Here is a 26,140-nt window from a genome sequence, read left to right as displayed (position 1 = left end):
AACCCATTTGTATGACTGACCTGATCTCAAAGAATAAATCCATTAGCAAACTAAAGAGAAGTGATACAGAGTGGGAAAAACAGAACTTAACACACACATTTGTATTTCTTTCCATTTTCATATTGAATTTTCCATAACAAATGAAAAAGAGGAGTAATAAATACTTCAGAATTATAAAGGGTTCATTTTCGTGTGTCTGTGTGTGTGTATACATGTGTGTGTGAATCTTTCTGTTGCTTTAGAAAAATTGAAAAGCGAATGGTGGTCTCATTTTTTTCTTATTTTTTTCTGTACTTAGGTATTATAGTATGTATTTCATATGAACTTGAACTTATACATATTGATATTTTTAATGTGATACGTCAATTACGGTAGGATCAACACTAGAACAAATTTTAAATTCACATATATATTGATATCACTTGAACAATAATAAAAAGTAATGACTTGTGAATTTTAGTTGAAATATAAATTAATAAAATATCTCCTTTATTCATACAGATGAGGTCGGTCAAATACCCACAGCTTCAACCATAAAACATTCTGGCTTCCCAATTAGATGCAGAGTTTATTTAAGTGAATAAGTAGGCAAAAAATGATTCATTTACAAATACCTCAATATTTGATTACTCTATGTTCCCCCCAAAATTTTTTTTCTGTAGTCTTTTATTTTGTCAATTCAGAATCCTACCTGAGATGAACATGTCTTTCTCTTCTGATTTTGGGTAGGTGAACACTAGGCAGGTCACATTTTATTTTTACTTAGTGACATTTGGGACTTGAATCGCTAGTCTGCCCTCATTTTCTCTGTTATGCAAAAGTGTGATTAATTAGATTTCTGGTTCTGTAGTTTCCCCTGTGAATTCTGCAACAACTTTAGCAAAGCCTGAAATTTTCATTCTAGCTGATCAATGTCCAATAACAAGAATTGAGTCTAATGTTATGCTTTATGGCAACCTTAAATCTATGCCTTCCTCCAGTCAAGTCCCACATCTAATGAAATGCAGACAGACTCACTACTAAATGACTCTCATCTCCTTTCCATTTTTCATCCTTTGTTTTTTTTAAATTTCTGAGACAATATTCTTCACTTCCGCATTTAGAAATATAACAATCCTGTAATGGTTACCCTTTATTTTCATTAATTGCTATCTGATGCTTTTCCCCCAACACATTTCACCACCTCTAATCCAATGATTTTCTGACTGTATAACATCCACTACACATAACCCACTGTCAGGGATTGAATTGTGTCCCCCAGAAATATGTATCAACTTGGTCAGGCCGTGGTTTCCAGTATTTTGTGGCTGTCCTCCATTTTGCGATTGTAATTTTATGTTAAAGAGGATTAGGGTGAGACTGTAACACCGTTACTGAGGTCACATAACTGATCCAATGGAAAGGGAGTTTCCCTGAAGTGTGGTCTGCCCCATCTTTTATCTTACAAGAGATAAAAGGAAAGGGACGCAAGTGGAGAGCGGGAACCTCATACCACCAAGAAGGAAGCAACGCGAGCAGAGGGTGTCCTTTGGACCCAGGGTTCCTGTGCAGACAAACTCCTAGTCCAGGGAAAGATTGACAAGAGGGACCTTCCTCCAGAGCCAGCAGAGAGGGAAACCCTTCCCTGGAGCTGAGGCCCTGTTTGGACTTCTAGCCTACTAGACTGTGAGAAAATTAATTTCTTTTTGTTAAAGCCATCCACTCATGGTATTTCTGTTATAGCAGCACTAGATAACTAAGGCACCCACTCTGTCTTGAATTACTTTTTTCTGTTCGTATTTGTTTCTTTAGACATTCTCACAGTCTCTAGCACAAAGATTTTCAGAAGTAATGGATCATTAAATGTTTGTTCTTAAATATATTCCGTTCGTTTGGTGGATAATGAGCAAAGAGTAGAAATAGACTTTAAGTGCTGTCTCTTATACAGTGAATAGGTGCATGGTTACTCTTCTTAAGAAAATACATAAGTTAGGATTATGCTTTCAAGAAAAGATAGATTTATCTATCTACCTATCTGTCTGTCTGTCTATCATCTATCATCAATCTAGTAGTGAAATTATGCATAACAAAACATAAACCAAGTCAACAATTTCTACATGTAAATTCATTGAACTTAATTATATTCTTCAAGCTGTGCAACCATTTCTCACTGTCCTTTTCCAAATCACTCTGCTACCATTAATGTAAACTCAAAGCCCCCCAAAGCAAACATTCCTTCTTTCCCCTTCCCTCTCACCACTAAAAACCAAATGAAAGGTCTTCGAGGTAAGAGAAGACAACACAATTGGGAACTCATTTTCTTAAAGTGATTATTGATGTTCTAAGTTGTTTGTAAATATATTGTGGTAGAGGGGAAATCCAGGCTCATTTATTTAAGGATATTTTATTTCAGTGCTGTTAGAGTTTGTTTTATGTATTTTGGAGCCCAGTCATTGGGTGCGTAGATGTTTATTATGGCTAAGTCTTCATGATGGATTGTCCCTTTAATCGTTACATACTGCCCTTCTTTGTCTTTTATGGTGGATTTTGTTTTTAAGTCTATCTTATCTGAGATTAGTATTGCCACTTCTGCTCTTTTTTGGTAGTTATTTGCTTGATTTTTTTTTTCCATTCTGTCATTTTTAATAAATTTACATCTTTGTTTCTAAGGTGTGTCTCTTGTAGACAGCATATTGATGGATCCTGTTTTTTTTTAATCCATTCGGTCACTCTGTGTCTCTTTATGGGTGCATTTAGGCCATTTACATTCAGTGTAATTTTTGATAGGTGTGAGTTTATTGTTGTCACTTTGTAGCACTTTTTTTTTTTTTTGTGGTGCTAACAATTTCTTTGTTCTTCTTACTCTCCTGTACTGAGTTCCTTTTGTTTGTGGATTTGTTTTTTCATTTCCTTTGTTTTTGTAGATTTTGTTTTTATTGAGACTTTATGCTTCTCTTCTTTATTTTCATGAGTAGGTGTGTTAACTTTCTTTGTAGTTACCTTGAAATTTACCCTTTTCTTCCTAGGTTTGAACCAGTCTATTATTACTTGGTATCACCTTACCTTCCTCTCTGTTATACCCAATGCCATCAAGTTGGTTCCAACTCATAGAGACCCCATGGGATAGAATAGAACTGCCCCATAGAGTTTCCAAGGAGTGTTTGGTGGATTTGAACTACTGACCTTTTGGTTGGCAGCCGTAGCACTTAACCACTATGCCACCAGTGTTTCTCCATTAGAAAGTTCTGTACCTATGCCATTTATTTTCTCTTTTATTGTTTTGTGGTTGTTGTCATTTACAAATTAACCTCTCTGGTTCCCTTTTGCAATTGTTTTGGTTTTGGATAGTCTTTGAGAGTTCATTTCTTAGGTGGCTATCTGGCTGGTACAATCTTGCTTCCTAGATTCAGGCTATGGTTTGATGTTTGTTCTCAGACCGAAGGACTCCCTTTAATAACTCTTAAAAGTTTGGTTTGGTTTCCACATATTCCCTTAATTTTTGTTTATCTGGAAGGGTCCTAATTTTACCACCATGTGTGAAAAAAAGTTTTGCAGGATATATTATTCTTGGTTGGCAATTTTTTCTTTCAAGGTTTTATATATGTCATCCCATTGCCTTCTTGGCCACATGGTTTCTGCCAAACAATCAGAGTTTAGTCTTATTGCTTCCCCTCTGTAGGTGGCTTTTTGTTTTTCTCGAGCTGCTTGCAGCATTTTTTTTTTTTTTGTCTTTGGTTTTAGTGAGAGTGATTATGGTATGCCTTGGTGTTTTGCTTTTGGGGTCTATCCTTTTTGGAGCTCATTGAGCTTTTTGGATGGTCAGCTTTTCATCATTCATGATATTAGGGAAGTTTTCTGTCAGCAATTCTTCAATGATGCTCTCTGTGTTTTCCGTTTTCTTTCCCTGTTCTGAAATTCCAATCACTTGCAAATTTTTGCATTTGATTGTGTGCTATATAGTTCTCAGAGTTTCCTCATTTTTCTTTGTTCTTTTTTCTGATTTTTCCTGAAATGGAGCTGTATCCAAGTGTTTGTCTTCAATTTTGCTGATTCTGTCTTCCATCATTTCAAACCTGCTCTTCAGCTCTTCTGTGACACTGACCATTTCTGAAATCTTGTTATTTATCTTTTGGATTTGTAATTGTTGTTTTTAAATGATTTCTAGTTGTGAATTTATTTTAGCTTTTTTTTCTGTATTATCTTCCTGAATTGTTCCATTTTTTGGTCTGTATTTTTCATGAATTTGTCTGCCTTTTCCATAAATTTGTCTATTTTTCCCTCATTTTTGTCTCCTTTTTGCTTTAACTCTTGAATTTTTTCTGAATATTAGAGATTTGAATTCCCTTTCAGGTAGTCCTAGTGCCTTTTCTTCTACTGGAAAAACATCTGGTGTTTTATTTTGGATGCTAACTGGACCCGTCCTGTCCTGTTTTATTTATATGTTTTGATATTGTCTGCTGTCTTTGGGACATTCAGTAGTTGTTTTCTTCATTTATTGATTGTAGATTTGTTTGTTTTGTCCTGCTTTTTTGTTTTACTTGGTTATGTCTGAGCAGGCAGGCTGTGTATTCTTTGTTGTTTGCTCTTCTGTAGTTATGGTACTTTTCACCTCCTTGTACAATGGGCAGGTCCAGTCATTCAGATATGTTACAGCAGGGAAGATGCAGCTGAAGCAGAGGGGCCTGGGATGGGTTGTTTGTGGCATATACTAGGGACAACAGATCAGGCCAGGAATCAGTGCTGGGCAGGTTCTAGTTGGCCTCGCCTGTGCTGCTTGGGGGTGTGATGCTCAGAGCACAGTGCAGGTATGCAGGAGTGGGAGGGTTGTGATGTGTGGAGCTAATAGGGGAATGGGAAGAGGAGAGAGAGGAGAGAGAAAAAGGAGCCAAAAACAAAGAAGTAAAGAATAATAATAAAAAAAAGAGTGCTAAGGGAGCTTGCCATTGGAGTGGATAGACAAGAAACCAAGAAATGGAGAAAAGCAAAAAGAAAAAAAAAATAACTAGATAAAAATTTGGAAAAGAAAAAAAAAAGAACCCAGGAGTATCCAAGTCCCATTGGTGGGGCTGCTAAGACTGGGGAAGTGGCTCCCAGGCTGCACAGTATAGCCTGGCTAGAAAGGGTATAAATGCTGCACAGCACCAGGTATTCAGAAGATAGAAAAGAAGGTAAGTATAGAGAGATGAGAGTGGAGAAATGGAGAAAGGCAGAAAGGGAAAAAGAGAGAGAAAAGAAAAAAAAAGAAAGGGGGAGGGAAGAAAGTGCTCCCAGGGATTCCAACTATGCAATTGTGCAGATTAGGAGAGTGGCTCCTAAGCTGTGTAGTGCAGCCCAGCTAGAAGGGGCTCCCAAGCTGTGCAAAGGAAAAGTAAACAACAAAGTGACACAAGGAAAAAAAGCCCCAGGTATCCCACCAGAGTGATGTCACAGGCTGGGGGAGTCGTTCCCTAGTTGAGCCAGGCTTCACAACCTTTCAAGAAGAAGCAAAGATAGTGCATGGAGCCAGTTGTTCCAGAGAAAGGAGGCAGAGGTCGTAGGAGGCGCAGAAAAAAACAGCAGAGATGGAAGGAACCAACACCAGCTCAGGGCCCCGGCCAGTGTGGGCAGGGCGAATCCATGCAGCCTGAGGACAAAGCAGTTGCCTCCCAGCCAATAGACAGCGGCTGGCGGGAAACAGAGGAGGCTAAGGGTGGCAGTAGAAGGGGGGCTTTGAAAAGCGTACTTTCTCCCGCTGGGAACTTTGTGAAGCTGCTTTCTCATAATCCCTGTCCGCCGATCTCTGACGTGAGTGGGGTGAATCCAAGTGGCACGGCCACTGCACTTCCCAGCTGGCTAAGCCGTAGCAGTCAACCAGGAAGCTTGGAGGTAGAGCAGTGGGGAGACGATGGGCGGTGGAAAAGAGGGTATCACTGGTTACCGGGTGCTCTGTCTCTTGCTAGGAGTTCTGCGAAGCTGCTTTCCCATGCTCCTGTCTGCCAATTCCCAACGGAGTCCAAGATGGTGAATCCATGCTGCATTAGCTGATGGGGCCTTCTGTACATATCTCCCCTCGCTCTCTGTCCTCTGTCAGTTTCTTATTCCATGCAGTGCTTGGCTGAGTTATCTCTTCATTTGACACTTCAGGTTCCACGAATGACGTTTGTCTCTGTTTTACTTAAATTTTCAGGTCTTTGCTGTGGACGGACTGCGTGGTCCTTCTGCCTATAGAGCCATGTTAGCAGGAAGTCTGTCCATTTAAGGGTATTTTAAAAGCCTTTTTTAGAAGCATTTTTTTTCAGTTACCAGGTTAAAGTTTTTTTTTTTTTTTTTTTTTTTTTTTTAAAGCTGGTTAAAGATTGCAGAGTTCTGACTTATTTATAGAGCTATGCTTCTATTATCTTAAATGTATGCAGCATGGTGATCTCTGAGCTTTGTTGCTTGGTAACCCAGAGGCAGCCCCTCCTTTTGCCTGTTAATTGTACAGACTAGCAGGTATGAACAAGGAAGCTCAAGCTTTAACAAAGATTTCACCAACTTTAAATTGTTTACAGACAACCAAATGAACTAGTCAAAGTAGGCCTATTTGTAAAAACTATTAACTTGCATGTGGGAGAGAAAAGAAACAGAGAAAATAAGAGTTAAAGTGGCCATTTACATTTTTCCAAACTGTCAGATGGACAGAATAAATGTGCACACAGCACAATCCAAACCTGACTGTTACTTGCAGTTTCCCAGAGCCAACCAAAGGTTTACAAGACCATGAGATTCCTAGGTAAATATCATCTCACAATACTGAATGGCATCTTGGTCAGTATATTCAAATTCAAATGTGAACAAAGAGGAGAAAGGTAGACATATAGATGACAAATCCTACAATAAAATTCAAGAGGGAAGTTCTACACAAAAAAGAATCTGACTTGAGAGGGATTTATCTTCCTGCACTCCCAAATCTGCCAGAGGATGGAGGGCCCCAAAATGGGCTAGCTCAGTACTGTTAGTCAAAAAGCCCTGGCCTCTTCGTAGCTACAGAGGTAAATTCTTCTTCAGTCCCTTGATGGTGACCAGTTCATGTCTAAAAGTAATAAATGTGTACTCTGTCAAAGTAAAGCAAACAGATTTATTGTATGTTTGCTAACAGTGCAAACTGGTTAAAATGTGCAATTTTACAGAAGGAGCAAACACTTCCAAAATGGTGACTCTGCGAAGGCCTTTTAAAGGTTAAGAACAAAGGACTTGAGCTATACTATTTTGATGGAACATTGCAAATTAGATTAATACAAAGCAGATTACTGGATTGAGGTTAGGTAGAGGAAAGTTATAGGACATTTCTTTCTTAGAAACATCTTGCTCAAATGAAGTTTTTCTTGACAGTAGTTGCCTAAGAGGCCTAGGTAAGAGCCATCATCAAGGTCTTCTTCCTGAGTCATTGTTTCAGGAAAGGCCTTGATAGCTCCTGTGAAACAGTTTATTGTTATTATCTCAGATTAACCACAGAAAAATGGAGAAAACTTTCTTTAGTTTGCACTTACTCACAGGCTTTAAACTATAAATCAGGGGTTTATACATATGTAAAAATACGGCAAGATGAAATAGGGCCCCAAATTCTAAAGCAACCACTTTACCTTGGTCAAGTGTCTCAGTTTGCTTGCTCTTACTAGTTTTCAAGACTGATTTTCTGATTCCACCAACAGGAAAAGTCTTTCTGGCAGAGAAAAATATAGATGCTGGGCCCATGTCACTGTCTTGGGCTTCTCAGATTACCCAGAATTTCAGATGCCTAACTTCTTAATATTTCTGTCCACCTAGAGTTTCAGTGTGGTTGGAATCTTGCAATGATCACAAACGTCAAAATTTACCTCAAACTGCACATCTCCGTGTACTTTTTCCTCAGCCACCTCTCATTTATTAAAAAAAAAAAAAATTTTTTTTTTTTTTTTTAGATTTCTGCTATTCCTCCATCATTGCTCACAAGATGCTGGTGAATCTAACTGTGAAAGACAGAACCATTTCATTTTGATGGTTCATGGTGCTTCCGCCTCCCCAATTTGGCACCTTCATAGTGACTGAATTAATTTTATTCCCTGTGATGGCCTATGACTCCTTTGTGACCATTTGCAACCACCTGGTTTACATAGTTGGATGTTCCAGAGACTGTGCTATGCTGGTGGTCAAATCATGTACAAAAGGGGTAGCATGTTTCTTGGCCCTAACCTGTTCTGCTTTGAAATTATCCTTTTGTGGTTTCAACACAATCAACCAATTCATCTGTGAGTCTTCCTCCCTGACCTCTTTCCTGCCGATAGCTTCTTTTCACCATTGCCACCCTTAGTGAGGTGATGACACTACTCATTCTCACTTATTATGTGTTCATCATTGTCACTACCCAGAATACGCGTTCAGCTGATGAACACCACAAAGTCTTCTTCACCCATGCCTCTCACTTGACCACCATCATCATCTTCCACATCACCATACCCTTTCTCTACTATGTGCCTAACTACAAAAACTCCAGACACACAGCCAAAGTGGACTCTATGTTTCACACAGTGGTAATCCCCGTATTGAATCTTCAGATCTATAGTCTGAAGAATAAGGATGTCAAAGATACAATCAACAAAATAATGAATACAATTTGTATTTTTCATATTGAATGCATGCACAGATGAACATGTATTGCACTTATTACAGAAGACATTTCTCAAAGTTTGAATTAATTATCCATTAAAGTTTCATTTTTAAACCTCATTTTATATCTTCAATTAGAGAGAACAATTTACAATAGAAATACTATGAGTTTTAGGTCACAGAAACTATACTTGACTTTGCTCGTATAAGCCAGATGCTGTGTGGAGCAAAATAAAATGGAAATACCACATCTGCCATATTGTATACACGAAATAAATGTTGGTTCCCTCATCATTTCTTCCCTGGTACCTGGAAGATTATAGGTGCTAAATAAACAACCAAATTACTATCGTAAAATGAGTGAAATAAATAAGTTTAAAAAAAAAAATCTTCCTCATCTTCGAGGACCTTAAAATCCAATGGTCTGTGGAGCCAAGACGGTGGAATAGACAGATGCTATCTGTGACTCTTTTTACAACAAAGACCTGAAAAAAACGATTGAAACAAGTATATTTGTGACAAGCTGGGAGCCCTGAGCTTCAAAGGCAAGTTTAGAAAATGAACTGAGGGGCAGGGGAAGGAAGAGACTGTTCGGACGTGGAGAGGAGTAACCAGACCTGAATCACGGGGGGCCCTCAGTTACCATTCCTGGAACAGTGGTGATGGTGGGCTGGTGCTAGCATTCAGCTGCAGTTTCCTTGGGGAGAGCCAGCCAGCCACACAGCCTGCTCACACCTCCAGAACCAGAGAAGAACAGCGCTCTCAGGAAAAGCTAAGTACTAGTGTATATTATACCGCGCCCCCCCCCCAAGCTGGCTTCATCAGCTGAATTCCCTGGGCATGAGATAGACACTATTGAGCATCTAGAGCCATCCTTCCAGCCTGGGGGAAGGAAAAAATTTGCATTTGAGGGGAAAGATAATTTGCTAGCTCCATTAACCGGGGAAGCTCAGGACAGAAGCTGCTCCTCTTCAGACATAAACTGTCATAGACGTTGAGCATCTTTCCCTTCTGCATGGACCTGTGTGGGCCTATTTCAGGATGATAGGCCCTTGTTGGCAGACTACAACTGTTTCAGCTATGCTGTGGAGAGGTGGGTGTTTGATGTTTGACATTGCTTTGCCTATTAAACAAAGTCTTCACCTACCCACATCAGTGACCTAAGGACTGGTAGTTCCACTCAGGTCGCCTAGCCACCAGCAATATGGGTCCAAGGATAACTGGTGCCTCCCAGTCCATATAACCAAAAACTCTAAGTCCTCATGGTCCGTCTGCAGAACCCACCCACCTGCATGATCAAGGAAACAGGGATGCACTTTCCTAAGAGACACTTGGGGATCAGTTCTCAGCCCCCGGCCTTGTTCAGAGCATGACCCCCTGCTGCAATCACCTACTGGTATGAACACCAATCACCCCTGCCCCTCTAAGACCATTGGACAGAGCCTGTACCACAGACTTGTTGATCAGCTACCTGGAAACCTGAGTTGAATTCATACAAGAAAACTGAATGAGCTCCTAGACTGATATACCAGATAACAGCTCTAGCCTTCTGGGGACAAGATATCAGAGCTCCAAAGGAGAAAATAATCAAGCTAGCTCACTCAAGCAACCCATAGAGGTATACCAAAAGAAAACAAAGCAAGCAGCTATGACACAATAAGCAAGCATGAACTAATGCGATAACTTATAGATGGCCAGAGACAACAGTCAATATCAAGTCACACAAAGAAACAGACCCTGATCACCTCAACAGTTTCTCAAAACAAACAATCCAGGGATCTTCTAGAAAAAGTTCATTCCTGAAATTACCAGAGCCAGAATACGAGAGTTTAATATACAGAACCCTTCAATACATTAGGAAGGAAATGAGGCAATACGCAGAACAAGCCAAGGAACACACAGATACAGCAATTAAAGAAATAAGACAGATTATTCAGGATCATAACGAAAAGTTTAATAAGCTGGAAAAATCCATAGACAGACAGCAATCAGAAATTCAGAAGATTAACAATAAAATTACAGAAGTAGACAACTCAATAGAAAGTCAGAGAAGCAGAATTGAGCAAGTAGAGGCTAGAATTTCTGAACTTGAAGATAAATCACTTGGCAGTGATATATTTGAAGAAAAATCAGATAAAAGAATTCAAAAAAAATGAAGAAACCTTAAGAATCATGTGGGACTCCCTCAAGAGAAAAAACCAATGAGTGATTGGAGTACCAAAGCAGGAAAGGAAAACAGAAAATATGGAGAGAGCTATAGAAGACTTGTTGCCAGAAAACTTCCCTGATATCATGAAAGATGCGAAGATATCTATCCAAGATGCTCATCGAACTCCACATAAGGTAGATCTTAAAAGAAAGTCATCAAGACATATTATAATCAAGCTTGCCAAAACCAAAGATAAAGAGAGAATTATAAGAGCAGTTAGGGATAAACGAAAAGTCACCTACAAAGGAGAGCCAATAAGAATAAGCTCAGTCTACTCGATAATAATAACTCGGCAGAAACCATGCAGACAAGAAGGCAACGGGATGACTTATTTAAAAAACTGAAGGAAAAAAATTGCCTGCCAATAATCACATATCCAGCAAAACAGTCTCTTAAATATGAAGGTGAAATTAAGACATCTCCAGATAAACACAAGTTTAGGGAATTCGTAAAAACCAAAGCAAAACTACTAGAAATACTAAAGGGAGTTCTTTGGTTAGAAAATCAATTATATCAGGTATCAACCCAAGGCTGGAACACTGGGCAGAGCAACCAGAAGTTAACCCAGACAGGGAAATCCAAAAAAACAATGCAAGAATAATAATAAAAAAAGCTCAAAACAGGGTAATAACAATGTTATTATATAGAAGAAGACAACATTATAATAATAAAGAGGGACTAAGAAATGTAATCATACACCTTCTGTATGGAGAGGAACATGCGGTGATACAAAGAAATAAAAGTTAGTTTTAAATTTAGAAAAATAGGGGTAAATAATAAGGTAAACACAAAGGAGACAAACTATCCTCCTCATCAGAATAAAATACAAGGGAAAAATAGAGACTCAGCAGAAACAAAATCAACAACAACAAATATGAGGAAAGGACAATATATAAACTACTCAGCACATAAAATTAAGTGGAAAAAAGAAACTGTCAAGAACACACAAGAAAAGACATCAAAATGGTAGCACTAAATTCATACCTATCCATAATTACCCTGAATGTAAATGGACTAAATGCACAAGTAAAGAGACAGAGAGTGGCAGCGTGGATTAAAAAACAAGATCTGTCTATATGCTGCCTACAAAAGACACAGCTTAGGCTTAGAGACACAAACTAAAACTCAAAGGATGGAAAAAAATATATTAAGCAAACAACAGTCAAAAAAGAGCAGGAGAGGCAATATTAATTTCTGAGAAAATAGACTTTAAAGTTAAATCCATCACAAAGGATAGGAAAGGACACTATATAATACACCAAAAAGATATAACCATATTAAATATTCATGCATCCAATGACAGGGCTGCAAGATACATAAAACAAACTCTATCAGCATTGAACAGTGAGATAGACAACTCAGCAATAATAGTAGGAGACTTCAACATGCCAATTTCAATGAAGGACAGGAAATCCAGAAAGAAGCTCAAAAAAGACTCGGAAGATCTAAATGCTACTATCATCCTGCCTGACCTCATGAACATATACAGAACATCTACCCACCAGCAACCAAGTATACTTTCTTTTCTAGTGCACATGGAACATTCTCTAGAATAGACCACATATTAGGTCATAAAGCAAGCCTTAGCAGAATCCAAAACACTGAAATATTACAAAGCATCTTCTCTGACCATAAGGCCATAAAAGTGGAAATCAATAATAGGAAAAGCACAGAAAAGAAATCATACACTTGGAAACTGAACAATGCTTTGCTCAAAAAAGACTGGATTATAGAAGGCATTAAAGATGGAATAAAGAAATGCATAAAATCCAACGAGAATGAAAACACATCCTACAGAACATTTGGGACACACCAAAAGTGGTGCTCAGAGTCCAATTCATATCAATAAATGCACACATCCCAAAAGAAGAAAGAGCCAAAATCAAAGAATTATCCCTACAACTTGAACAAATAGAAAGGGAGCAACAAAAGGAACCCTCAGGCACCAGAAGAAAACAAATAAAAATTAGAGCAGAACTACATAAAATAGAAAACAGAAAAACAATTGAAAGAATTAACAACACCAAAAGCTGTTTTTTTGAAAAAAATTGATAAAACACTGGCCAAACTGACAAAAGAAAAACCAGAGAGGAAGCATATAACCCAAATAAGAAATGAGATGGCCAATATTACAACAGACCCAACTGAAATTAGAAGAATCATATCAGGTTACTATGAAAAATTGTACTCTAACAAATTTGAAAACCTAGAAGAAATGCATGAATTCCTAAAAACACACTACCAACCTAACTAACATAAACAGAGGTAGAAAAATTAAATAGACCCATAACAAAAGAAGAGATTGAAAAGGTAATCAAAAACTCTCAACAAATAAAAGCCCTTGTCCGGACAGCTTCACTGCAAAGTTCTACGAAACTTTCAGAGAAGAGTTAACACCACTATTATTAAAGGTATTTCAGAGCATAGAAAAGGACGGTAATACTACCAAACTTATTCTATGAAGCCACCAAATCCCTAATACCAAAACCAGGTAAAGACACAAGAAAAGAAAATTATAGACCTATATCCCTCGTGAACGTAGTTGCAAAAATCCTCAACAAAATTCTACCCAATAGAATTTGACAACATATCAAAAACATACTTCACCATGACCAAGTGGGATTCATACCAGGCATGCAGAGGTGGTTCGACATTAGAAAAACAATTAATGTAATCCACGACATAAATAAAACAAATGACAAGAATCACATGATTTTATCAATTGATGCAGAAAAGGCATTTGACAAAGTTCAACACCCATTCACGATAAAAACTCTCAGCAAAATAAGAATAGAAGGAAAATTTCTCAACAAAATAAAGGGCATTTATCCAAAGCCAGCAGCCAACCTCACCCTAAATGGAGAAAACCTGAAAGCTTTCCCACTGAGATCGGGAACCAGGCAAAGATGCCCTTTATCACCATTCTTATTCAACATTGTGTCGGAGGTCCTAGCCAGAGCAATTAGGCTAGATAAAGAAATAAAGGGCATCCAGATTGGCAAAGAAGAAGTAAAAGTATCTCTATTTGCAGATGACATGATCTTATACACAGAAAACCTGAAGGAATCCTCCAGAAAACTACTGAAACTAATAGAAGAGTTCAGCAGAGCATCGGGATACAAGACAAACATACAAAAATCAGTTAGATTCCTCTACACCAACAAAAAGAACACCGAAGAGGAAATCACCAAATCAATGCCATTTACAGTAGCCCCCAAGAAGATAAAATACTTGGGAATACATCTTACCAGAGATGTAAAAGACTTATATAAAGAAAACTAGAGTACACTTCTGCAAGAAACCAAAAGGGACATATCTGGAAAAACATACCTTGTTCATGGATAGGAAGACTTAACAGTATAAGAATGTCTATTCTACCAAAAGCGATCTATGCATTTAATGCAATTCCGATCCAAATTCCAACGACACTTTTTAATGAGATGGAGAAACAAATCACCAACTTCGTATGGAAGGGAAAGAGGCCCCAGATAAATAAGGCATTACTGAAAAAGAAGAACAAAGTGGGAGGCCTTACTTTACCTGAGTTTAGAACCTATTATACTGCCATAGTAGTCAAAACAGCCTGGTACTTGTACAACAACAGATACATAGAACAATGGATCAGAATTGAGAATCCAGACATAAATCCATCCACATATGAGCAGTTGATATTTGACAAAGTCCCCAAAACAGTTAAATGGGGAAAAGACAGACTTTTTAACAAATGGTGCTGGCATAACTGGATATCCATCTGCACAAAAATGAAACAAGACCCATACCTCACTCCATGCACAAAAATGACCTAAATATAATATCTAAAACAATATAGATCATGGAAGAAAAAACAGGAGCCCTAATACATGCCATAAACAGTATACAAAAAATTATTAAGAATGCAGAAGAAAAGCTAGATAACTGGGAGCCCCTAAAAATCAAACATCTATGCTCATCCAAAGACTCCATCAAAAGATTATAAAGGCTACCTACAGACTGGGAAAAATTTTTAGCTATGACATTTCCAATCAGCCCCTGATCTCTAAAATCTACATGATACTGCAAACACTCAACTACAAAAAGACAAATAATCCATGAAACAATGGGCAAAAGATATGAATAGATACTTCACTAAAGAAGACATCCAGGAAGCTAACAGATACATGAGGAAATGTTCACGATCGTTAGCCATTAGTTAAATGCAGGCTGTGGAGAGATTGGAACACTTATACAGTGCTGGTGGGAATGTAAAATGGTACAACCACTTTGGAAATCAATTTGGCGCTTCCTTTAAAAGCTAGAAATAGAACTACCATATGATCCAGCAATCCCACTCCTTGGAATATATCCTAGAGAAATAAGAGCCTTTACACGAACAGATAGATGCACACCCATGTTAGTTGCAACACTGTTTACAATAGCAAAAAGTTGGAGGCAACCAAGGTGCCCATCAACGGATGAATGGATAAATAAATTATGGTATATTCACACAATGGAATACTATGAATCAGTAAAGAACAGTGAGTAATCTGTGAAACATTTCATAACATGGAGGAACCTGGAAGGCATTATGCTGAGTGAAATTAGTCAGTTGCAAAAGGGCAAAGATTATATAAGACGACTATTATAAGAACTTGAGAAATAGTCTAAACTGAGAAGAAAATATTTCTTTGTGGTTACGAGAGGGGGAGGGAGGGGGAGTGGGAGAGGGGTATTCACTAATTAGATAGTAGATAGGAACTATTTTAGGTGAAGGCAAAAACAACACACAATACAGGGGAGGTCAGCACAACTGGACTAAACCAAAAACAGTTTCCTGAATAAACTGAACGGTTTGAAGGCCAGTGTAGTAGTGGCAGGGTTTGGGGACCATGGTTTCAGGGGACATCTAAGCCAATTGGCATAATGAAATCTATTAAGAAAACATTCTGCATCCCACTTTGAAGAGTGGCATCTGGGGTCTTAAACGGTAACAAGGAGCCATCTAAGATGCATCAATTGGTCTCAACCCACCTGGATCAAAGGAAAATGAAGAACACCAGGGACAGAAGGTAATATCAAGGCCAAAAGACAGAAAGGGCCACATAAACCAGAGACTACATCATCCTAATACCAGAAGAACTAGATGGTGCCCGGCTACAACCGATGACTGCCCTGAAAGGGAACACAACACAGAACCCCTGAGGGAGCAGGAGAGCAGTAGGATGCAGACCCCAAATTCTCATAAAAAGACCAGACTTAATGGTCTTACTGAGATTAGAAGACCCCGGTGGTCATGGCCCCCATACCTTCTGTTGGCCTAGGACAGGAACCATTCTCGAAGCCAACTCTTCTGACGTGGTTTGGACTGGAGAACGCGTTAGAGAGGGATGCTGGTGAGGAGTGAGCTTCTTGGATTTGGTGGACACTTGAGACTATGTTAGCATCTCCTGCCTGAAGGGGAGATAAGAGGGTAGAGGGAGTTAGAAGCTAGCCAAATGGACATGAATAGAGAGAGCAGAGGGAGAGAGCGGGCTGTCTCATTAGGGGGAGAGCAATTGGGAGTATGTAGCAAGGTGTATGTAAGCTTTTGTGTGAGAGATGGACTTGGTTTGTAAACTTTTACATAAAGCACAATGAAAATTACATTAAAAAAATCCAATGGTGTTATGTGGCAGGCAAAAAGTAACCAATTTGCAATGTTAAATACAGTAAAATTTATAAATGGGTGAGTGGGGAGAGAGAATTCAAATCCATTAGTGGATATGGGAGGAATTGCTTCATAATTGACATGCTCTTTTAACTTGGCCTTGAAGGTTAGACAAGAGTTTAAGAGAAACACAGAGAAAGAATAAGCTGTACACGTATAAAAAGCCAAATTGTTAAATATTGTGTGATAGATATATTTACAACAGTGGGGGAAAAAAAAAAGAGTAGCTGCTGTGGCTGCTTTTGTACAACCACAAACCTCATGGGATTTGTTTTTTTTTTTTTTGGCTTGAAAGCTTATGGTTGTGATCTCATAGGACATCCTGGTCAATTGGCCTAATAACATGTTCTGTGCTTCTGTTTTACCTCCTAGCTCTATGAACAGTGCCTGGGGTCTTAAAAACTTTCAATCTGCCATCCCAGGTATAAAAAGTCATTTCTATTTACAACAGAGGATGAAGGATAGTAAAGAACAGAAGGAGGATATGGAATGTGTGCTAATTGCCTCCATGTACAACTGCCTCCTTTGCCATGAGACCGGAAGAACTACGTGGTGCCTGGCCACTATTACTGATTATTTTGATCAAAGATTCCATAAAAAAAATCCTGATCAAAAGGGGAAAAATGCAGAAGAGAATTTAAATTCTCATGGACGCCATAATTTCTGGAGACATGAATGTTGGGTGAACCACTGAAACTCTTGGCCTGAGATAATCCTTAAGCTTTAAACCAAAAATATCCCTTGAAGTCTTCTTAAAACTAAACAATAAATTAGCTTAACTAGTAAATAAAGATCTGCCTTGAGCATTACGCCCTTTAAGAACTATCTGTATGGGATCCAACTGATAACAGCAACCGAAAAGATTAGATAGGAACCTTAGGGGACAGTGAATTTTTGTTAATGGGGGAAGAATGACTCAGAAAAGGAGGGTAAGAATGGTTACACACTTGAAGAATATAATCGATGTCACTAAATGGTGCATGTAGAAACTGTAGAATTGGTATATGTTTTGTTGTGTATGTTCTCAACAACAACAAAATAAATAAAATAGTTTTAAAAAAATTTAAAAAAGAAGTTTTATGCAGGAGCAAACGGTATGAACAATGTTCCGGAGGCAAGAATGTATATAATTAAGGCAGTGATTCAACAAAGATTTTTGAGCTACTATTTTCTGGCATATACATAAATGGTATCTCATTAGGTGCTGGAAGGAATAAAAATTAGAATGATTTATAGTTATTATTCTAAATTATTTCAAGAACTAATTCCACTGTGGAGGAAGACAGGGTATAAAAAAGAGGTTTAAATACATTACATTGATCCTGAGAATGTCGAGAACAAACACAGAGATGCTATGTTCTTGTACTATTTTTTGAATACTTTCTCTCATCTATCCATACAGGTAAATACAGTATTATAATCCATTATGGCAGCTTGAGCAAGGGCATAATCTTCATCAGGACTCTCTAGGCAGTCTTCATGGAACAACTGAATGGCGTCATCATAAGTAGTGAGAGCTAATTTCCCTTCTTGGGTTTTACTATCACTTTAAATTAATTACCATTTCTAATTACAATGTGAAGGAAGAAATAATCAAAGACCAAAATTGTTGTGTGTATTAGGGATAATTGATTTTCCTTTATTAAATATAATAGTTATTACACAAAACCTTCTTAGACATTGGTATCTAATTTGGAAACATTATAACATCAGATTTATCTTTTCTTTATAGCATCATTTTTTTTTCCTGAATTACTTATTTATCCTTCTGTTGTTATATACTCTCTGTGCTTTAATGGAATTCCAAATTAAGTCAGATATAACCAAAAAAAACGAGAGCAAACCCAGTGCCATCCAGTCGATTCCGACTGAAAGCAGCCCTACAGGACAGAGTAGAACTGCTCCATAGAGTTTCCAAGGAGCGCCTGGCAGATACATAATAGGGAAATGACTGTTTTATGAACGTAAAATGAAACCTGGGCAACTATTTTTTATATCGGTTCAATTAAATTATTCAGAAAGATTATGTGATGGTAAGTTTACAATGATGAGTTAAAGTCACCCTTTTTTGGTTAATATTTGCTGTCTAATGATGACCAGCATAGTTTTAGATATTCACAAATAAACAATCTTCCAATCCACATTGTGGTTTAATTCTTATTTATTTCACATGGAACAAGTGAAAAGCACTAAAGAAATTAATCTCAATTTTAATAAATAGTGAATAATCACTTTGAAAAGAATAAACCCTTATTTTTCTCACCTAAATTGGCAAAAGATGTTTAAATTTTTTGTGAAGAAAGAGACACAACCGCTTTAACTTTTATGCTAGGGGAACAGAGACCCATATAGTTTAGGTACTCTGACAAAAGTTTAAATCTGGGACTTCAACCACAAGGGCAATAACACTTTTCAACAAACACTGATGATAAATCTCATATCCTTCTAGGATCTAATGTTAGAGTCCAGCATTCTCTCTGGTAGCTTTCGTAGTTGCTATGTCAAGCATGATTTATGTTGGTGTTATCCATCAAATTTTAAATTGAAAAAGGAAGACCTGTAATTTCAAGTGTATACTATAGCAGTCTGGAGTCCATCATGATTCGTTTGAAATATATGAATCATCAGATTTTATATCATTTCTTTTTGCTTCTGAATGATTTAAATTTCACTTACTGTCCAGAACTGCATCCTTCATTATTTACACTAACATACTACTTTACAACTAAAAACCAAAACCAAACCCATTAACATTGAGCTGATTCCGACTCATAGCCACCCTATAGGACAGAGTAGAACTGCCTCATAGGGTTTCCAAGGAGCCCCTGGTGGATCTGAACTGCCCACCCCTTTTGTTTAGCCTCCCTAGCACTTAACCGCTACACCACCAGGATTTCCTTGCAACTAAGTAGACGCTGAATATAAATGGACCTATAATTTTCTGTGGTAATAAAACTCTATGCGATTTTTGCCTACAATAAAAGAATTATCATTACATGTATCATTACTGTATTATTATTTAAAAACTTATGCATATTTATAATTTTTGATAAAAATTTCAAGGGGAAACTACATAATATCATTGGAAATTCATCTCAATGTTAATGAGCTGAATTTTATTTTTCTTTATTTCAATTAGTAAGACTGTCCGCAGATGAGTATTATTATTCTCAGAGTAACGCAAGTTTCAGCTCCCTAACTTAGATAGTAAAGCAAAGATCAAACAGTATTTTGTTTTGTTGAAATAGCAAAGTCACTCAATTTTTTTTAATATCACGAACCTAATATGTCAAAATTTTGTAGTCACTTGCTATCAATGCTTATTTTAACAATTTATTAAAATTATTATTTTTTTTCATTTTTGTTTAAGGAAACTCTGTCAATCTCCTTATCTTCAAATGGAATTGTTCTGTAGTCATTAGAGACATTCTCCATCTCGCTATCTGAGAATATTATTTAAAAAGGCCTTTAGTATGTTATATACTAAATAACAATTTAAAAATCTTATTGCAGTTGCACTCAGTTGAATATTCTGTGAAATAATACAAACAGACTCCAGCTTCAGTTCAGGAGGTAGAAAGCTAAAAATAGATTTGCTTCCATTATTACAAAAAAAAAAAAAAAAAAAATCCAGTGCCACTGAGTCAATTCCTACTCATAGTGACCCTATAGGACAGAGTAGAACTGCCCTATAGGGTTTCCAAGGAGCGCCTGAAGGGTTCGAACTGCTGACCCTTTGGTTAGCAGCTGTAGCACTTAACCACTATGCCAGCAGGGCTTCCCCATTATTATAGGACAAGCATAGTCAGCAAAATCACAACTTTTCTGGAACACATCAGATAACTGAGGTCACTGGAAGGTCAGCTAAGGCAAGCACTGAGTAACCAGTACCAGCATTTCACTGTCAGGGGAGGGAGAATGATCTGGAAAGGGGCCCTCTCTGAGGCGGAGGTGAAAGGAAAGACCTAAAACTTCCTTTGGATTAAGCGTATATCTATGACAAACCAGCCCTCACACTAAGCATGAGGTAACACTACAGAAATATGAAGCTTGTGGTACACTGAGGTAATCAAAGAAATAGCAAAACTGAAGCCCAGCTCTACTACTGACTAGATTGGGATTAGTGTGATAAATGCTATGCCTTGCAGGAAATTAGGATATTTTGTAACGTTATGGAAAAGGAAAAATTAACAAGAAATATTCATGTCATTTCAGGATGTTAATAAGAACTTTACCCACATACACAATACTGGGATTTTGGGTTCCTATAATGTACCATGAAATTTTGGCAGATGTTTGCTTGCTTTTCCATATTGTTTCCCAAGTTACAGTATTGGGTTTGTTATATTAATTTCCAGTAGACATGCCATAGAGATGAACAATCATTTGTGTCTCATATGTAAAGTAAGTTTTATTTTTAACGGTTTATCTTTAGCGTTCCATAGAGACAAATAATTGTTTTGAGAACTGAAGGGACCCAGTCCCCAGGAGCTTAAATTGCAATATAAAGTCTCTATACTTTTTTTTTTACACTATACACGGGCTGATATCTTCAAGTCCAGGGAAGAGATGTCTACCAGTCAGGTTTGTTAGCTAGAACGAGACTCTAGTTACTTGAATATTGAAAGAAATACATTTTGTGAACAAGAAAATATTTTTAAAATATGTCTCATTCTTCTTGTTATACAGAATACTTTATAAACTTCAATGATAATTATAAGCTTTATGTTTCTGTAATAGTTATAAGCTCTCTTTTAATTAGAGAATGTTTATACAGAAACCCTTTTCCTATATACTGATTATTTAAAATATTTAAATGATTTAAAATTTAAAATATTTCAAATTATTTAGTCAATTTTAAAATACTTTTGTCTTTAGTATTAAGAGATATTTGATGGAAAATTAGAACAACTCCTCTGTAACACCAAACACTGGGTGACAGCTATAATGTGGGTTAGAATACACAGCAAACAAAATGGTAGATCTTTTGTTTTTCTCCTTTTCTTTCCCTTTCCTTCTTCTTTCATACAACTTTCCTTCACTGACTCTAATACAGATGACCACAGACATATTCCCTAATTGTCACCCTAAGTCCAAGGTTACATTAATGTCCCCTACAGCTGGTGTGAGGACACATGGACTTGTCGGTTACCTTTACTCAGGACAGGATTTAATTCTTTTCACCAATGATTGACTTCACCATGGCCAAGTTTTCTGCTATCAGCCTAGATTGTAAACAAACATTTGAAAGAAAATCTTTAATTTAGGAGTTGGCAAAGAGTTGTATGTAAGAATGTAATTACGATCAGGTAGATGATCAAACCATGACTTCAGGACAAGTAATTGTCCCCACTTTTTAAAAATTAGTCCAACATGTGGAGAAAATACCAAGCTGTGTGTGTTCCTAATCCTATCTTTTCTCATACCATCGTGATGGCACATGTGTCTCTGAGTCTAGGAGAGAGTAAAATTCCTCAACTTCTGTGCGTCTTTCCTTTAAGCAATAAGTCTGGGTTACAGCTCCCGCTTACATAGGCTAGATCACATAACCACTTCCCCCAATCTACTCTGTGAGAACTTGGGAAAATATTTATTTGCCTCTTTTTCAATATGGATAAAACAGGTGCTTTTAAGGATTGTAACCTGCCATTAAATTGATTACATGTAACCTCTCTAGCTCCATTCATACCTCTACAACTACATCATGTCAACAGCTACATCTGTTCCCAGGTGTGCTATTAGTCATCCTGTTTTTAATTAACTGTGTCTGAAACTTAATTTCAAACACCATTATGATTTTCCATTACAGTCATACTGTACACATGCTTAATAATTTATTTTCTTATATTTAGTATTTGCTTATATTTAATGCCATAAACATTGCTGCCATATAGCTTTGAACTTAATTTTTCAAAGTAATTTGTCAATACATTTAAACAATTCTTACAAAAGATTGCTACAAATAAAATGTCTCTTCTGAAAAAAAAAAAGTTAATTTAACTTTCATTGTTGCTTTGGAGTTAATACTTTGGACGTCTGCTTTTTAACTGTTTTCCAGAAAAAGTTTATACAACAGTTAGCATTGTTAGCATTCATTATCACCCTTATAATTAGCAAAATCACTTGGTTAATTTGATAAGCTAAAAAGATTATGGCTTTCACTATCTACTTTATCTTTTTTTTAATTCAGCATAATACCAAATGTAAACAGGTCTTTCTAAGCCACTGACTCAAGGAAGTGTGTCGCACTCCACAAAATTGGAAAAAACAGGTACCTCATCTACTAATAATTTATGCTACCAATAAACTGGAAGAAAAACAACAACAACAAAAATATAAATATCATACAGGAGCACTACAGCTAAAACCCCAACTGGACACAGCTTGTTAAGTTTCTCAGGGAACAGGAGGTAAATTCAATGGAGCTGTAAAGCATAACATTGAATCACTTACAAAGTTTCATCAAAACACTAATTTAGTAGGTAATCCCAATCTACTGTGCAGATAAATTCTGAGAATCATTTAAGGCTTTTGATGATGATTATTTTTAACCATTGGGATCTACAGAAGTTTTTAACACTTCGAATGATTTGACAATTACATTTTTCTTATAGGCAGTTTTCTTATAAAAACTGTTTTTCATATAAATATTCTATCTCTGTGAAGTTAACATAAAACCCTTATTCTCTTCTAGGAGAAAGATAAAAAATGTAATTGTTTTCCCAAACCTGAAATATAGTGGAAAATGGTGGAAGAAAATTGCACCATGGTGACAGAGTTCATTCTCCAGGGATTATCAGGTGTCCCTGAGCTGAAAATCTTCCTCTTCCTGTTTTTACTTCTAATCTATGGAGTCACAGTTGTGGGCAACCTGGGCATGATTGCACTGATTCAGGTCAGCAGTCAGCTTCACACCCCCATGTACTTTTTCCTCAGCCACTTGTCCTTTGTGGATTTCTGCTACTCCACCGTCATTGTGCCTAAGACACTGGACAATATCATCAACAAGGACAAAGCCATTTCTGTCCTGGAATGCATGGTACAATTCTATTTGTTTTGTGCTTATGGAATCACTGAGGTCATCCTGCTGGCTGTGACGGCCTATGACCGGTTTGTGGCTATCTGCAACCCCCTGCTGTACATGGTCATCATGTCCCAGAAGCTCCGTTTGGAGCTAGTGTCTGGCTGCTACCTGTGCGGAACAGTGTGCTCTCTGAGGCACTTGTGTTTAGCTCTTGAGATCCCATCCTATCAATCGAATGTGATTAACCACTTCTTCTGTGATCTACTCCCTCTCTTATCTCTTGCCTGCTCTGATGTCTCTATGAATGAACTGCTGGTGTACATTGTGACCATTGTCAATGAGAGCATCACCATTGTGGTCATCCTCACCTCCTACTTGTTCATTCTTGTCACCATCCTGAGGACGCACTCTGCAGAGGGAAGGCGTAGAGCATTTTCCACCTGTGCCTCTCACTTCACAGCCATAATTGTCTTCCACATAACAATCCTTTTCATTTATTGCAGGCCCAGCTCTAGCAACAGTCTGGACACAGACAAGGTAGCCACAGTGTTCTACACTGTAGTAATTCCCATGCTGAACCCCCTGATCTACAGCCTGAGGAACAAGGATGTGAAAGAAGCTCTCAGGAAAGTGATGGGATTTAATTTACTCACCAAGGGGCCATTTTCTTAGCTGGACTTAACCAAAAAACTCATGGTCATTGAGTTGATTCTGACCCATAGTGAGCCTTAACCACTGTACCACCAGGTCTCCTAGCTGGACTTAGGGTTTCAAAAAGGACCTTTAAGAAGGGATTTTTGTTTGAGTGAAAATCAATGAAATGGAAATCCAGGAAAGACATTAGTGAACCAGGGTACTTTGCATGATTCTTTGTTCTCTACTCACGTTTTAGATTTCTCTTAAATTCCCAGTATTAAACAGAACATTGTTCAAATGCACCTACCACCTTTTGCTGCTGTCCTCTGGTCTCTCTGAGTATTTTGCTTGGGCTTAAGATGGCACTATTAAGCCTCAGTTTTTTTGGTTTGTGTTAAACCAATATATTTCCAGCAAAGCAAAAATAAAGAGACATGTCTTTCCAATGCCCTTAATGCATGTAACCATTCTTACTGAATTCAATTCCTTTTTATTTCAGGGAATATACATTTTTCTTATATATGTATATATTATATGTATATACTATGTGACATATATACATATAATATAATCTGTATAATATAACACATATAATAAAAAAAACCCACTGCCATCGAGTCGATTCCGACTCATAGCGACCCTCTAGGACAGAGTAGAACTTTATATCATATTATATTTATATATTTATATTATGGGTTTTTTGTTATATATATTATATTTATATTATACATATATGCTTATATTATATGTATAAAATATGTGTATATTTTTTTAATTTGGAGCAACCCTCCCATGCGTTTATGGGTATATGCGGGAATTAAATTTTAGTCATTTTTTTGTTATTTTCTCTTTTACTACTTTTTCTTTTCCAATGTCAATTATTTTTGCAACTTTTAAAAACTTTCTCATCTGTAAAATGAATGTTGTAATAATATTCTACCTATCTCATGAGTTTTCTCCATGGTGCAAACAGTTAAAGAGCTTGGCTATTGGTCAATAGTTTGGAAGTTCAAGTCCACCCAGGGGTGCCTCAGAAGAAAGACCAGATGGTGTATTCCCCAAAAAACTGGCCACTGAAAACCCTGTGGAACAAAATTCTACTCCGACACCTGTTGGGTAGACATGAGGCAGAGTCAAACTGAGGACAGCTGGTTGGTCACTTCTCATACTAGTACCATGGAAATTAAATAAACAATGAATATCAAACTCTATATATGGTGTAATATATGTGCTTAATAAATTAGCTGTTGTTATTGTTGTTGTTGCCCACGCTCTGTGTTTTACCATACTTTTAGCTCTGTATTTCACTTTCATTCTTGATTAAACGAGTACATCATGTGTTTGATACCTTCTGTTTTTAAGTTTCTGTGTCTTCGTTAATGTTGTGCTCTGTCTGAAATGATTTTAACCATTTTTACCTTTGGAAATCTTACCTATAGTGTTAGTTTCCTGTGGCTCCTGAACCAATTATCATAACGTTGGTGGACTTAAAGAACACAGATTTATTCTCTTGCACTTCTGGAAGTCAGAAATCTGAAATCGGTATCTTTGGGCTGAAATCAAGGTTTTGGCAGGGCCACACCCTCTCTAGGGCCTCTTGGGAAGAATCTGCTCCTTTCCTCTTAGAGCTTCCTGTGACTTCCAGTTTTCCTTGGCTTGTGGCCCTGTCACTCCAAACTTCAATGCCAGAATCTTCAAACCTCTCTCTGTCCTGTCATTAAAACACCTTCCTCTGTGTGTGTACATGTGTGTTAAATCATAAAACTGCAAGGACTTGCCTCATAGAAAGCATTCTTACTAACGTTTCTTAAAACGGTATCTTTGGGGCAAGAATCATGTGTTAACCATTAAGAAATATTCCAGAATACCTGTCACAAATGGTTACTTATTATTTCAATTAAATAAATGTTAACTGGAAAAAAAAATGAGTAATGTGCTTGAGATGAAAATGTGGCACTGTATTGAAATTCAAATATTTTAAATTTGAATATGAGATTTCTCATAT

The 26,140-nt window shown here is 37.3% G+C and overlaps 1 protein-coding gene across 1 annotated transcript; it reads left to right on the top strand.

Moving 5' to 3' along the window:
- The first annotated feature begins 23,116 nt into the window (after positions 1-23,116).
- LOC100668798 (olfactory receptor 5L2-like) lies at positions 23,117-24,623 on the top strand. Its single transcript, XM_003423620.3, has one exon. The coding sequence runs from the start codon at positions 23,221-23,223 to the stop codon at positions 24,169-24,171; it is 951 nt and encodes a 316-aa protein (XP_003423668.2). The 5' UTR covers positions 23,117-23,220; the 3' UTR covers positions 24,172-24,623.
- The last annotated feature ends 1,517 nt before the right edge of the window (positions 24,624-26,140 follow it).

The sequence above is a fragment of the Loxodonta africana genome, chromosome 22 (assembly GCF_030014295.1).
Source record: "Loxodonta africana isolate mLoxAfr1 chromosome 22, mLoxAfr1.hap2, whole genome shotgun sequence".
In the NCBI taxonomy this organism is placed as follows: domain Eukaryota; kingdom Metazoa; phylum Chordata; class Mammalia; order Proboscidea; family Elephantidae; genus Loxodonta; species Loxodonta africana.
The sequence above is the reverse complement of the archived record's forward strand: the minus strand, read 5'-3'. Positions and strand labels throughout refer to the sequence as shown.

What these genes read in the sequence shown, in the direction of transcription:
- LOC100668798 (XM_003423620.3), top strand. Translation starts at nt 23,221, where the DNA reads ATGGTGGAAGAAAATTGCACCATGGTGACAGAGTTCATTCTCCAGGGA.